This window comes from Sander vitreus, chromosome 18 (assembly GCF_031162955.1).
Source record: "Sander vitreus isolate 19-12246 chromosome 18, sanVit1, whole genome shotgun sequence".
Taxonomy (NCBI): domain Eukaryota; kingdom Metazoa; phylum Chordata; class Actinopteri; order Perciformes; family Percidae; genus Sander; species Sander vitreus.
This window is the reverse complement of record NC_135872.1, coordinates 12,689,167-12,702,495: the sequence shown is the minus strand read 5'-3', so window position 1 is coordinate 12,702,495 and position 13,329 is coordinate 12,689,167. Positions and strand designations below refer to the sequence as shown.

Sequence of the window (13,329 nt, the reverse complement as noted above, 5' to 3'; positions counted from 1 at the left end):
TGTGATCATACTTTGCGTAGTGAGCTCCACCTAGGAGTTCATGTTTTTGGTTTCAGCTGTCTGTCGGGTAGTTATCAGAATATGTGTACAGATTTGGACTATGGTTTTCACTCACTCACTCACTCACTCACTCACTCACTCACTCACGCACTCACTCACGCACTCACTCACGCACTACTCACTTGTGCCCGCTCTATTGCTCCCTGAGCTGTAGGGATGTCCACTATTCCTTCTCTCAGAGTGGCCAGCCTGCCCTCTAGACCCTCCACCTGGCTCGACACCATCTGGTTGGCCTCAAGACTGGCCAAAGCTGGAATAAGACAAAGAGGAGGGGGAGATGTGTGAATAATGGGGGAGAAAAAAATTTATATTAAGTTAAGGTATCAAAACCTTTGCATCAGGTTTTAAACCACAAGGGGGCAGTGTGCAGGTTTGGGATTAGTGTGTTCTCAAGGCTGCAAGAGGATGCCAGATGTTTGACAATTGGTTTCTCAAAGTAAGTTTAGCTGTGCTCTTTTAACCAACTCATACATGTCAATCATGCCAGATGAATTTTTTAAAAAATGACACTATAAAATCACGGCTAAGCTGCGAAGGTAATTACATAAGTAACAAAAGTTAAGTAGTGCCTATTTGTGACAACATCAACCTCATTTATATTGGATTGTTACATTTCTTTCTGTTCCTGCTCTTCTCTTCTCCTCGACTGTCTCTCTTCCCCTCTCCTTCTCTGTCCGCGTTTTAATTACTAGGTGATTTAATGCTTACATAATCTGGATATGTTTATATACACAAAGAGCAGAGATGGAGCGTAACTTGGAAAGGGGAGGGGAGAAATAAAGAGTGGCCCCGGCGAGAAGCAAACTGCCCTCAAGCAGAAACAAAATGGTTTTTCTTGGCTTTCATTCAAATCCTCACAGTCATAAAAGCCCAAGAGACACACACACACACACACACACGGTCAGGAGTGGAGAGGAGCATTCAAGTCTCCCTTTACAGACTCGTCTTTGGCCAATAGGAGTGCATGTAAATTCCTGAGGTAAAACGGTGACTGATTTTCAGGACCACTCCAGGTCCAAGTCGTGTCCTCAGGTAGAGACGGAGCTGGCACGGAGAGATGATCCTACACTCAATCACTCACGTATACACTCACGCATCTGTGAGCTTTTGGAGGCCATATAAGGGCATGATCCATTACTCGTGGCTGGCCAAGGATTCATATAAAAGCTGATGTCAAATTTACACAACCCCTGTGGGATTGAGCTTTGCTGATCTTAGCTATCACTATTTCAGCCTCCCTATAAACCTGAAAGTATTGAGCCAAGAGTAAGGAGAGAGAAATGGGTCTTTGTTTTAAGGAAGACTTAAATCTCCTGTACTGCAGCTCTCGGAAATTGGAGGATGCCTCAAGGCTGTCAGGTCCCTTGAAAAGCATATGGTACTGTTAATACTGACTGAGGAATCTGCTGTTATGGATCCAGTTTCCGATTTGACAAATCATTTTTATATTTTAAAAAGGTACCTTTGTTGACCTCTTGCTCTCTGCTCTGTAGCCGCTGCAGTGTGGAGGCGTGATGTGCTGATACCACCACCATGTTGTCTTTCAGAGAGGGCATGGCTCCAAGTGACCCGGTCTCTGCAGAAAGCTGCTCCAATCGCGGACTTAAGGCAGTGAGCTGAACAAGTCGGGACTGTAAAAACACAAGAGGAAGACGAAAGTTCATTATTTTGCAAGTGGAGAATTATTCAAGGATAACTCAGCAGGGGAAAATGTTGCTGTGTCTGTACATCAGAAAGGGACATTTTATAAACTAGGTAAGTACAGTTCCTTGACTTAAAAAATAAGCCTATGATTAGTGGTTTTCTTGAACATTCCATTGACTCATTTAATAATGATGCAGAATGATGAGACAAGATATAAAGTGTATGTTTCAGCCATCCATTTTCCTTGTATTTTATCTATTTTGTGCCATTAAGCATAATCAGTGTCACCGTAAAATAACTCATTTTTTTCTGTAAAAATGAGGGAAACCTGCAAAACATACTGCAACAATAAATTAGTCTGGAGGAGAGAAACTCACAGGTTACTGGATGGAGTCATGCTTTACACCGACAGTCAATTAGTCTCAAAATTGAAAATGCTTAACAGGTCACAACCAGGAAGGGTTTTATCCATCTTACTTTGTACATCTTTCACTGACTTTCCAAGCATTTGAGGCACTCCCTAACTTTAAAAGATCCCTTTTTTTGCTCTCATGGTTGTTTTGATCTATGACTTTTTAAAGGGTTTCATCTCTGATGTGAAATCTGAAAAGTTTATGAAATAACTACAACTGCATGAGCTGAATGTTAGAGGATTGAAGAAAGGGTTAGAGGTGAAACTGAGGATTTAAGTCACACAAAGGAGGGTGAACATGGACGGAGACAATGACAATGTTACCTGACATTCTCCACTCAGGCTTCTGAGTTCGGCCTTGTCACACGTTTCTAGAGCCGAAGTTGAGTCCAGCCACCGGTCCTGTTTCTCAAAGGCTTGGTCCAGGTCTGCCAGCTCTGCAGACACAGCCCTGACCCGGCTTTGGGTGCGAACACGCTCACGGGCTGCCTGCAGCTCCCTCGCACATGCGTCCCACTCGGTTTGGATCAGATCTATGTCTGCCCTCACTGAGTCCACACACACTCCCTCTTAAGAGAGAGACAGAAACCAACAGATATAAAGGCTCACTTCAAATGTAATTAATAAATAATTAAGTATACTTTGAATGGATCTTTACATAATTTAGTCTGAATGTGTCACAGCCTGTGTTGTGAGTTTTTGGTGTGAGTAAGAGACCCTAATGAGAGTAAAAACACTAGTGGAAGAAAAATTGGAAAACAGACGGTGAGGATGAGAGAACAGCAGATATGAGGTAATAAAATAAGTTAAGTTTAGTGGAAAGTTGTTGTTGTTTAACAAATCTACTCCAACTTAGCAGTGTTGCTACACTACCCCTCAATGCCTCTAGAACAGTGTAAACATAAAAACCCTGAGTGCCTCTTCATTTCATTGAGCAGTTATATGAAATCAGTAACCCTGCAGGCTGACAGATTTTTACTACTCTGTCCACACACACACACACACACACACACACACACACACACACGGCATCTAAAACAACATGTAGGCTTGTAAATACCCAGAAAATACCAAGCAGCTGTGGAAAAATAGTAAAATCTTATGAGATGAACACAATTTAACAGGGAAAAGGAAGATTTCTGTTAGAGCCACTAGTCGTGAACCTCTGAGAAATGATCAATATCAGCCACTATCTTAGAACACTTTGAAAGAAAGTGTTTGACAAAACTCAGATAGATTTGTGTAAAGTAATTGTTTGGTTTATTGTGTATACGTAGTAATGTACCATTTCAGTGTCGGTGAGCAACCTCCTCTTTCCTTCATACCTCTCTCCAGCTGGTCCATCAAGACCCGTCCCTCCTGGATCACTTGACCAACTGTGGCCTCCTTTGCTCTAAGGTCCAACTCCAAACCCTGCAGTGATTGATTAACATATATTACGGTTGGGATTTCAAAACATGTGCTCTAACTTGAAATTGTTTGTTTTTAAGCCGTATCATCTGCCGGTTTACCATAAGTTTCTCCTGCAGGTCTGGTGTGTCAGGTGTAGTGTCAGGGTGTGTGGAGGCCAGCGCTTGGGCGGACTTCTTCCAAGTTGTAATCCAGCTCAGGAGGTCAGAAAGCTTATTTTCAAACCTGCAGAACACAGAACACAATGTGTGCATTGGTGTGTGTGTGTGTGTGTGTGTGTGTGTGTGTGTGTATCTTTCATTCCTACACTTTTCTGGCAAAGGAGGTATAGTCTGTGCGTGTCCCAGTTCTTACAATCGTCTGACTTCTGCATCTGTCTCCACCAGTCGTTTCTTAGGGGGAGCAGGTGGGGCCAGCTCCTGGTCAGCGATCGAAGCAGCCGAAGCCACAGCAACTGTATCCACGACGACCTGCTCTTCTACCTGAGTCATCCCAGCATCCGTCACAGCTTCCATTACCTTAGCAGTGAGATAGCGCATCAGTGAGAATGGGACAGAAATCTACCACACTCACCAAGTCACAACCAAACAAGTTTAAAAACTACAGATACAAATATTTCTCATATGTACCCTACTAGCCTTGTTTGGGAAAAACAAATTCACACACATTGACATTGCAATCTAAAAACGTACTGTATTCACTTCATAACAATGTACAGCAGTGATTTTAGTCAGAAATTAAATGTTGCACTTTTGAACAGCATGATGGTCCGACTAAGTTAGAATTTGACATCCAAAACAGTGGTTTTGGTCATTTATTATTCACGTCACTTCACTTAAAACTGACTATTTAGAATAAAATAGAAATAAACTTCTTCGAATTGCCACAGTTGGTAACCATGTATCTCTATTAGCTCAGATGTGCTACTTACTGTGACATTTGTTAAGAACAGCAAGCAGGAAGACAAAACCCATTCTGAATAAAGTTACATGTGAATAAATGTCAAAAAACACACACACCTGGAAGGAGCAGTCCTCCAGTTTCTGCACCAGGTTGTCCCATCTATGTGCCAGCTCCTCTGTGTTTGTCTCAATCTTGGCTCCCGCCTCAGGGCTCCGCAGGAGCGATATCACATCCTGTCCTGCATCAGACAGCTGGTCGAGAGTCCTCCTCTTCTTTTCCATGTCTTCCTTTAAAATCTACAGGATTGAATCACAAAAATAATCAAAGCCTACACTATCAATGGACACTTTATAAAGTTCACAAATGAGAGCTTAGTTAGTTGTTAAAGTATATGCTGCGGCAGCATGGAAACTATACGAGACTTGGCAGACTACTTACTGCTAATTGGCGCACATTGGTATTCATTTCACTTGGGTCCTTAAAGTTGCCAGTCTGTACTTCACTTAAGGCCTCCTCTTTTTCTGCCAACCACGCTCTAAACAAACTCTACAGAAGAGGTGGGAAAAATAACATGAACTAGTAGTACTTAGCAAACATTACAAACAGTCTTGGTGTGAACCTAGTTAACCAGTGTAAAATGTTTTGAATTCTAAATTTCAGCACTCTGATCAATACCTAAATTCAAAACCAGACACATTTCAAACTCAAACAACAGTGTGTTTAGGGTTAAATGAGAATTGCAGGATGAGGAAACAAAGTTTTGATGTAAGCGCTTCTGTTAAACCAAAAACAGTGCATCTGAAACACTGAATGACACAAGTTAACTTCATGAAGTGAAGGACTGAACGCTCCTTCGTGGCCTTAAAAACTGAGCAGTTTTAAAGATATACAGTAAATGACAACGTGGGGTTTTCTCTGCATCTCAATATAGCTCAATGTGGACATGAGAGTGTTGACGTGGTCCATTATGCTTGATTATTTAATTAGAAGGAGGAAAAGAAGACAGTGTGCATGTATGTGTAAGAGGGAAAGCATGCTGCATGTCATACCTGGTCCGATAGAAGCTGTTGCCACACCATGGAAATGTCCTGCATCTTGTGCCACCTCTCCTCTGTCCAGCGACACACAGCCGCCCAGCGCTCACCCAAAGACTTGAATGCAGGATAAAGACAACGGTTAATACAAACAAAGGGGTTCTCAGAAACACAGTGTAAAGGAGAGGAAACATTTGAAAACATATCATTTGGACCTCTATGTGCAGAAATGGCTACACTCAAAAACAGCTTCCTGATACAGATCTGTTTTACAGAAGGCATGGCTCATAGAGACACTTTTTACAGCCTCACAATCTATATAAAATATATGTTCACACTGCCAGTGTTTGTAGATAAAGTTCTAAAAACTTAAAGGAGGCTACCATGTTATTATTCATGAATTGGCATTAAAAGGCAGATGTAATGTACTGGAGGAAGACTCTCCTCCTTGAACTGACAAAGTCCCAAAGACATTTGACAACTCACTTGTAGTTGCTCCTCCAGGGCAGCGGTGGCACTCTCACCGCTGTTCTCATCTACCACGACCACCATGTGTGTTAGAGAGTTGACTTTCACCTGCTCCGCCTCCAGGTCGCTCTGAAGCCCCTGAACGGAAACGCAAAAGGTGAATTCAGCACGGTCACATATTACCCATTAACAGAGCTGGCAGAGAAGCTTTCTCAAGACAGTGAATGACTCAGGAAAGTACAGGATCAAACATGTGACAACGCGGTCACAAGAGCAGTGCAGTGAGACTGTGACAATTAGTTTTAAATTGTACTTGATCCTGTCCACGTTGAGTCAATTATAATCAATTCCTCACTTATTAGATTGGTGTGAGCTATGACAGAAAACATTTGAATGGGGAAAACCGCATTTACTTTGTGCTTCTCTATTTGTTCTTTGTAGAGCTCCAGGTCTTTAGCTGCCGGTTCTGTCTCTATCTTTCTGATTCGCTCCTCTGTCTGTGTCAGCCAATCAGAAAGCTGCTGTAACTGTTGCTGCTGAAGATCCATCAGGACTTCATGGAGCCTGGAGAGAGACAGTGAGATGCACATGTAGAGGAAGTTTAATTATCTTTAAGGGGAAACCTTGACAACACAGATTGAGTGTTATACTTGTTAGGATTTAGAGGTTTTAATGCTTATCAGGTGTCTATCAGGTGAACTACAGCCAAAGGTATTGAAATACTTCTACAGGACTAAAGCAGGTGATTATGAATGTGCATCTACCTGGCCTGGCGGTCCATGCTGGCCACTCGGAGGTTCTCCCAGCGGGAGTTGAGGAGGCTCATCTGCTCCCGGATTTCTTCTTCTTCCTCATCTGTCAGATTGCCCTGGGCAATTAGTTGGTTACCCGCTTGGAGCACATTACCCACACTGCTCTGGTGCGCTGTCAGCTCCATCATAAAGGCCTTTTGGGGGAGGAGAGGTAAACAGTTTTGATTAAAAAAAATATATATATATATATAATCAGCACGCTGGCACTTGGCACCCACATACTAAATACTCAATACTAGCTTCACTTGGTAGAACACTTAATAATGCCCTGCAGAAACACTTGGCATCACCTCTGCACCCTTGAGTTTGCAAGTGTTGCTGTAGCAACAGTCAGACAAGCCCACGAGCACAAACTGAAGAGCAGAGTCTGCCAAGCAACCAATTGAGGCCAATTGCAAAACAAAAGAGAAGGAAGAAAAAGCTTTAAGAAGGAATATAAGAGCAACTTTAAAAGAGTTTGAATACTTCTTAACACCTTAGAGGAGCTGCTTTTGTTGTGAGCAATATGAAGCCCAATGAAATGAGTTAATGTCTGTTTTCCGTGAGCTCTCTGGATGTTTTTTTTTTTTAAACTTTTTTATTTCCTTTTATCAAGGGCAGTCATACAGTATGTCACAAAACGGGTAAGTCTACAGAAAGGATAACAGTCCATAGATATCTTTCATCCTAACCATAATACATGTGAGGTAAGAACCTTATCTCAGCAATATCACCTATAAACTACATTTGGTAAATAATAAAGTAATGTTCACATTGCAGATGACCATTGCATTAAAATAAATGAATTAAATAATAGTAAAAAGAATATATAATATTAAGAAACGAAAAGAAAATTAAAACACACACAACATAAAAGTGTGCACAAATCCATATAGGGAAAAATAAATAAATAAGATAAGAATAAAGAATAAATGATGCATATCATTCATATCAGATGAAAATGTAGGGCAATGGATGACCATTTATTTAGGAATACATCTGCTTTCAGTTGTAATAATGCTGTTGTATGCTCCATGTTGTAAACGTCTTGGATTCTTTCCCTCCATTGTGTAATTGTTGGAGGGTGTGGCTTCAGCCAGGAGGCTGTGATCACCTTATTCGCTATTAAAAGAAGGACTCTCATTACAGGTGAGACATTTTGTTAGGGAACACGTTTCTAATTTCCCAAACATCCATCCATCCATCCATCGTCATCCGCTTATCCGGGGTCGGGTCGCGGGGGTAGCAGCTCCAGCAGGGGACCCCAAACTTCCCTTTCCCGGGCCACATTAACCAGCTCCGACTGGGGGATCCCGAGGCGTTCCCAGGCCAGGTTAGAGATATAATCCCTCCACCTAGTCCTGGGTCTCCCCCGAGGCCTCCTCCCAGCTGGACGTGCCTGGAACACCTCCCTAGGGAGGCGCCCAGGGGGCATCCTTACCAGATGCCCGAACCACCTCAACTGGCTCCTTTCGACGCAAAGGAGCAGCGGCTCTACTCCGAGCTCCTCACGGATAACTGAGCTTCTCACCCTATCTCTAAGGGAGACGCCAGCTACCCTCCTGAGGAAACCCATTTCGGCCGCTTGTACCCTGGATCTTGTTCTTTCGGTCATGACCCAGCCTTCATGACCATAGGTGAGGGTAGGAACAAAAAACTGACCGATAGATTGAGAGCTTTGCCTTCTGGCTCAGCTCTCTTTTAGTCTAACGGTGCGATAAATTGAATGTAATACCGCACCTGCTGTGCCGATTCTCCGACCAATCTCCCGCTCCATTGTCCCCTCACTCGCGAACAAGACCCCAAGGTACTTGAACTCCTTCACTTGGGGTAAGGACTCATTCCCTACCTGGAGAAGGCACTCCATCGGTTTCCTGCTGAGAACCATGGCCTCCGATTTAGAGGTGCTGATCCTCATCCCAGCCGCTTCACACTCGGCTGCGAACCGATCCAGTGAGTGCTGAAGGTCACAGGCCGATGATGCCATCAGGACCACATCATCTGCAAAAAAGCAGCGATGAGATCCCCAGCCCACCCGAACTGCAACCCCTCTCCACCCCGACTACGCCTCGATATCCTGTCCATAAATACTACAAACAGGATTGGTGACAAGCGCAGCCCTGGCGGAGGCCAACTCTCACCTGAAACGAGTCTGACTTACTGCCGAGAACCCGGACACAGCTCTCGCTTTGGTCGTACAGAGATTGGATGGCCCTGAGAAGGGACCCCTCACCCCGTACTCCCGCAGCACCTCCCACAGTATCTCCCGGGGGCACCCGGTCATACGCCTTCTCCAGATCCACAAAACACATGTAGACTGGTTGGGCATACTCCCAGGCTCCCTCCAGGATCCTTGCAAGAGTAAAGATCTGGTCCGTTGTTCCCACGACCAGGGCGGAATCCGCATTGTTCCTCTTCAACCTGAGATTCGACTATCGACCGAACCCTCCTTTCCAGCACCTTGGAGTAGACTTTACCGGGGAGGCTGAGAAGTGTGATACCCCTGTAGTGGCACACACCCTCTGGTCCCCCCTTTTTTAAAGGGAACCACCACCCCGGTCTGCCACTCCTTAGGCACCGTCCCAGACTTCCACGCAATGTTGAAGGCGTGTCAACCAAGACAACCCCTCCACACCCAGAGCTTTAAGCATTTCTGGACGGATCTCATCAATTCCTGGGGCTTTGCCACTGTGGAGTTGTTTAACTACCTCAGCAACCTCCACCAGGGAAATTGATGCCAATCCCCCCCCTCATCCTCCAGCTCTGCCTCTACCATAGACGGCGTATTAGTCGGATTTAGGAGTTCCTCAAAGTGCTCCTTCCACCGCCCTATTACCTCCTCAGTTGAGGTCAACAGCGTCCCATCCTTACTGTACACAGCTTGGATGGTTCCCCGCTTCCCCCCTCCTGAGGTGGCGAACGGTTTTCAGAAGCACCTTGGTGCCGACCGAAAGTCCTTCTCCATGTCTTCTCCGAACTTCTCCCACACACGCTGCTTTGCCTCTTTCACGGCAGAGGCTGCAGCCCTTCGGGCCCCTTCGGTACCTTGCAACTGCCTCCGGAGTCGTCTGGGATAACATATCCCGGAAAGACTCCTTCTTCAATCGGACGGCTTCCCTGACCACCGGTGTCCACCACGGTGTTCGTGGGTTACCGCCCCTTGAGGCACCTAAGACCCTAAGACCACAGCTCCTCACCGCAGCTTCAGCAATGGAAACTTTGAACATTGTCCACTCGGGTTCAATGCCCCCCAGCCTCCACAGGGATGCACGAAAAGCTCCGCCCGGAGGTGTGAGTTGAAAGTCTGTCGGACAGGGGCCTCCTCAGACGTTCCCAATTTACCCGCACTACCCGTTTGGGCTTACCAGGTCTGTCAGAGTCTTCCCCCACCCCCTGACCCAACTCACCACCAGATGGTGATCGGTTGACAACTCCGCCCCTCTCTTCACCCGAGTGTCCAAAACATATGGCCTCAGATCAGATGAAACGATTATAAAATCGATCATTGACCTTTGGCCTAGGGTGCTCTGGTACCAAGTACACTTATGAGCATCCCTATGTTCGAACATGGTGTTCGTTATAGACAATCCATGACTAGCACAGAAGTCCAACAACAAACAACCACTCTGGTTTAGATCAGGGAGGCCGTTCCTCCCAATCACGCCTCTCCATGTGTCTCCATCATTACCCACGTGCGCGTTGAAGTCCCCCCAGCAGAACTATGGAGTCCCCGACTGGAGCCCCCATGCAGGACTCCACTCAAGGTCTCCAAGAAGGCCGAATACTCTGAACGCTTGTTTGGTGCATATGCACAAACAACAGTCAGAGTTTTCCCCCCACAACCCGCAGGCGTAGGGAGGCGACCCTCTCGTCCACCGGGTTAAACTCCAACATAGCGGCGCTCAGCCGGGGGCTTGTGAGTATCCCCACACCCGCCCGGCGCCTCACACCCTGGGCAACTCCGGAGAAGAAAAGAGTCCAACCCCTATCCAGGAGTATGGTTCCAGAACCAAGACTGTGCGTAGAGGTAAGCCCCACCAGATCTAACCGGTAGCGCTCCACCTCCCGCACAAGTTCCGGCTCCTTCCCCCCACAGAGGTGACATTCCACGTCCCCCAGAGCCAGCCTCTGCTGCCCGGGTCTGGTCCGTCGAGGCCCCTGACCTTCACTGCCACCCATGTGGCAGCGCACCCGACCCCAGCGGTTCCTCCCACAGGTGGTGGGCCCATGGGATGGAGGGATGTCCGCCACGTAGCTTTTTCGGGCTGTGCCCGACCGGGCTCCGTGGCAAACCCGGCCACCAGACGCTCGCTGACGAGCCCTCCATCTGGGCCTGGCTCCAGACGGGGGCCCCGGGCTTCCTCTGGGCAGGGTCACTTCATCCCTTCCTCGATTTTTCATAGGATTTTTGAACCATTTCCCAAACAGACCACACAATTATCATTTTTATGATACACTTCTCTTACAACCAAACTCCAAACACTTGATTTCCCACTTTATCACTGCCTTGGAGACACCAGCGGGTACCGGTCATCTCAGGGAGGCATGGGCAAAAGAACTGGGAGTTCCACTATCAGAGGAATTATGGAAGGAGGGCCTGTCCGGTATACAGAAGTGTTCTATAAACTCTAGATATCGGTTAATTCAATTTAAAGTCATACATAGACTGCATTATTCCAAAACTAAACTTAATAGAATATTTGAATCAGTGTCTCCCACGTGATCGATGTGGCGGAGCCGACCAGACTGTAACCTGGCAATCTTTGGCTCCTCTGAAAGGACATCAACCCTCCCTTCCCACTGTAAGCAGGCACTCAAAACAGGCATGGTAGCGGCCAAGAAATTGATTTTACTCAACTGGAAGTCTCCATCATCTCCTTGCTTTAAGAGGTGGCTCAACGAAATGGTTTGTGTTTCTAGGATGGAACAGATTCGCCTTAGCAGTGGGGATGCACCAAACTATTATGAGAAAGCGTGGAAACCATTTTTGGCTTTACTTGATGAGACCTAAATGACCAACATATAAAACAGGCTTTTATGGTTTTTGTTTTCTCTTCTCTTTTGTATTTTTTCGGCACTGACTAAGGGTTTGATTCTCCTCTCTGGGCCTTTTTTTAATTTTTTAATTTGTGTGTGTGTGTGTGTGTGTGTGTGTGTGTGTGTGTGTGTGTGTGTGTGTATTTGTTCATTTTGTTTTGTTTTCTATTTATACTCCTGACGGTATCATGGGACAGGAAGCACTGGACTACTTTGGCTATTGTATATATTCTCATATAGCCTCGGTCTTTCTTTTATTACTTCGTTTACTTCACGTAACAATGTCAAATGCTGTATACCCATCTTGTATGTAGGTTTTTTCTATTTTTTGTAAAAGTTAAAAAATAATAAGTATTTTATTTTAATAAAGTTAAAATAAAATACTTTGAAAAAATTAAAAAATTAAAAAAAATTAAAAAAAAATAAAGAAGGACTCTCAGCAAATATGTTTGGCTGTTCTCTTCAAGATCAGCTGACAGTAACCCTAGCACAAAGGGTGATGGTTCAAGAGTTAGATCTATACAGAGACATTTTTTTATTTCTTTTGTACATTTTGCCAATATTCTGATACCTTTGGGCATTCCCAAAATATATGTGTGTGGTCTCCCACCAAGCCACAACCCCTCCAGCAGTAATCTGGGGTGTTGCTCCATTTTGATGTTATAAATGGAGTTCTAAAGTATCTCATTCAAATTTTCAATCCAAATTCATTCCAGTTTGGACTACTGGTTGCCCTATGTCCGTGACTGCATGCAATCTCCCACTGCTCATCTGGGATTAGTGTGTTCATTTCTAAATCCCATTTTTCTTTAATATCAAAGTTATTTTCTTTAAACTCTTCCTGCAATATCTTATAAATATGTGATATGAACTTTGTCTTCACTATTCCTTCATTTATTGATATAAAGAAGTGCTCTATTTCTGTTGGTAAGGAGCAGAGCTTTTCCCATTTTTGATGGTTTTGTAAATAGTGTCTAATTTGTAAGTACCTAAAGAAGTCTTGGTTTGGTAAATCTTATTTCTCTTTGAGCTGTTCAAATGATTTAAGGACTGCTCCATCAAACAGCTGGTCCAAAACCACTAACCCCTTTTCCTTCCATTTCAGGAATCCCTTGTCCAGCCTAGCTGGGGAGAAATCACAGTTGTTTTATAGCTCTGGAAATGGTCATGGGAAGTTGTAGTTTTTTCCTCACAATTGACCATATTTGAAGGTGTTTTTACTCCATACATTAGCAATCTTCTTTTTCCCCCCCATTTGTCTTGGTTTAGGAATGGGATTGAATCTAATGGCAAATTTGGGCATTCACTCTGCTCATTCCAACCCATATAGTGTCAGTGTCTTGGGCTATCCAAGTGACCATTGATCTGAGTTGGGCTGCCCAGTAATATTTTTTCAGGCTAGTCAAGTCCAGGCCTCCATTATCTTTTGTGCAGAGTAGTCTTTTAAATTTAAGTCTGGGTCGCTTGCTTTGCCAAATAAACTTGGACAGCCATTTATCCAATATAGTAAAGGTGGAAGCAGGAACATAGATAGGTAGTGACTGGAAAAGAAAGAGCAACCTTGGTAAAA

At 44.7% G+C, this 13,329-nt stretch overlaps 1 protein-coding gene across 4 annotated transcripts in view; it reads right to left on the bottom strand.

The window, feature by feature from the left end:
* utrn (utrophin) overlaps positions 1-13,329 on the bottom strand; it is a 190,892-nt gene that overhangs the window by 145,949 nt on the left and 31,614 nt on the right. For all 4 annotated transcript variants that reach the window (XM_078274047.1, XM_078274048.1, XM_078274046.1 and 1 more), the window contains 12 exons: positions 6,696-6,877; positions 6,345-6,495; positions 5,950-6,069; positions 5,479-5,580; positions 4,868-4,975; positions 4,546-4,725; positions 3,881-4,044; positions 3,628-3,751; positions 3,442-3,529; positions 2,441-2,685; positions 1,523-1,691; positions 183-310 (listed from right to left, as the gene is read on the bottom strand). In XM_078274047.1, coding sequence (XP_078130173.1) covers positions 183-310; positions 1,523-1,691; positions 2,441-2,685; positions 3,442-3,529; positions 3,628-3,751; positions 3,881-4,044; positions 4,546-4,725; positions 4,868-4,975; positions 5,479-5,580; positions 5,950-6,069; positions 6,345-6,495; positions 6,696-6,877 — 1,761 coding nt within the window. The remainder of the gene's footprint in view (positions 1-182; positions 311-1,522; positions 1,692-2,440; positions 2,686-3,441; positions 3,530-3,627; positions 3,752-3,880; positions 4,045-4,545; positions 4,726-4,867; positions 4,976-5,478; positions 5,581-5,949; positions 6,070-6,344; positions 6,496-6,695; positions 6,878-13,329) is intronic.